General features: G+C 31.0%; 1 protein-coding gene across 1 annotated transcript; it reads right to left on the bottom strand.

The window, feature by feature from the left end:
• Positions 1 to 529: 529 nt before the first annotated feature.
• On the bottom strand, positions 530 to 1,063 carry LOC122285750. The gene is made up of 2 exons (XM_043095374.1): positions 800 to 1,063; positions 530 to 724 (listed from the first exon to the last, which is right to left on the bottom strand). Exons 1-2 carry the CDS (start codon positions 1,061 to 1,063, stop codon positions 530 to 532), a joined length of 459 nt encoding a protein of 152 aa, XP_042951308.1.
• Positions 1,064 to 2,143: the final 1,080 nt, after the last annotated feature.

Below are 2,143 nucleotides of genomic sequence, written 5' to 3'. Positions count from 1 at the left end.
CAATAATCATATTATATAGAATAACACATGCTTTCATTATATTTTTTAATTCCTTCACTTTGAACATTCAGGAAGGTCCACGAATGATAGAAAATCGTTGTTGAAGTACCCCGAATGCACGCTCGACATCTTTTCTTACGAATTCTTGTGCTTTCACAAAATTTTTCTTCTTATTCCCTCTTGGTGATGGAATCGTCTTTACAAAATTTCACCACTTGCGATAAATAGCGTCAGTAAGGTAATACCCCATAGTATAGTCTTTTCCATTGATTGTGTAATTGACTGGAGGAGCACACCCTTGGGCAAGTTCCATGAAAATAAAAGATCTCTCTAATACATTAATGTCGTTATGTGAACCGGGCATACCAAAAAATGCATGCCATATCCAGAGATCATATGAAGCAAATGCTTCTAAAATAATAGTAGATTCACGGATGTGGCCAGAGTATATACCTTTCCAGGCTGCGGGACAATTTTTTCACTTCCAATGCATGCAGTCAATGCTTCCCAACATTTCAGGGAATCCTCGTTATTCAGCAACAACAAGCAATCGGGTAATATCGTTGGCATTTGGAGACCGCAAATATTTATCTGAAAAAACACTTACTATTGTCTCAGAAAATTTTTTGAGACTCTCCATTGCGGTGGTTTCACCAATACATATGTATTCATCCATAAAATCTCCAGTAACCCCATACGCCATCATTCTAAGTGCTGCAGTTATCTTTTACATAGAAGATAAACTGAGTCTTTCGGCATTATCTCTTCTCTGGACGAAGTACGGCTCGTAAGACTTTACCTCATTTAGAATACGGAGATATAGTGGACAGCTCATCCGAAATCTCATTCGAAATAGATTCGAGGGATATACTGAATTTTCTGCAAAATAATAGCGAAATAGGCGCTTCTGCCCCTGAATATGATCATGCCGAATAAACTTACCACGTTGGCGATTGTCACGATGCCTCGATGACTGTCCATCGGCCTCCTCATTAAGAACAACATCGCTATCATCTTCAGAGGATATGTATGTCAACAATTTGTGAAAGAATGTACGAGCCATTTAATGAAAGAAGTGGAAGATCAGGGGAGACTATTGAATTTCGGTTCTATAGATAAAATAAAAGAAAATTTTATGAAAATGTGAATGTTAGCAATATGCGTATTTATGGAGGAAAAAGTTACCGTTACATATAGGATAAAAAATGTTACTGTTTGAGAGAAGACAATAAAAGTTACTGTTAAAGAAAAGACAAAAAATGTTACCGTTGTAGAAATGACAAAAAATATTACCGTTACAAAAATGAGTGGAAATTTTATATTCAATACGTGACTAGGTATTATCATTAAAAAAATGGATAAAGAGTACTAAATAATAAAATTTGGCCATCATGTTAGAAAATGCACTAATTAAAAAAAATACTATTTTTATAATACGAATTTCGGTTAAAAAAAATACTGTATTGGATAGTCAAAACCGTATAAAAATTTAATAGAAATTGATATTTGAAAAAAAAGATAATAAGACAAAAGAGTTAGTAGTTAAGATTGTAAATGGAAGAGAGAGAAAAAAGTAATAAAAAAGAATAGAGAAATATTATTTAATAGAATAGAGATAAGGATGAGGAATGAGATGTAGGAGGTTTTTAGAAGATGAATAAAATTTAGAGAAAAATTTGAAGAAATGTGATTTTGAGTTAAATTATAGGGATGTGGATGAGGAATCGGATGAGAATGCTCTTACAGCAAATGAAAAAAAAATACCCAACACTAACCCATACCAAAACAATAAAATCATAAAAAGAATATAAAATATATTTTATATTTTCACCACTTCATTTATTTTATATAAAATAAAATAAATAAAACGTAAAAAATAAAAAATAAAAAATAAAAAAATTAATCTTTTTCTTATATATATAAACAATGAGGCAAGTAATATGCCTAGATGCTTTTAGTTCAAACATATTGTCACTCACAATATAAAAAAAAAAAAAATAGAATACACTCTTATTTGCAATAATCACCATGGATGTTCACACCTCATAAATTCATCAATGTCAAAGTTCATGTGAGTGTGTGAGTTAGCAAACTTATATAATAATAACTTTTTATTTCTTTTTCTCTTAAATATATTTTTAAT

The sequence above is a fragment of the Carya illinoinensis genome, chromosome 1 (genome assembly GCF_018687715.1).
Source record: "Carya illinoinensis cultivar Pawnee chromosome 1, C.illinoinensisPawnee_v1, whole genome shotgun sequence".
In the NCBI taxonomy this organism is placed as follows: Eukaryota; Viridiplantae; Streptophyta; class Magnoliopsida; order Fagales; family Juglandaceae; genus Carya; species Carya illinoinensis.
This window is presented reverse-complemented; position numbering and strand designations above follow the sequence as displayed.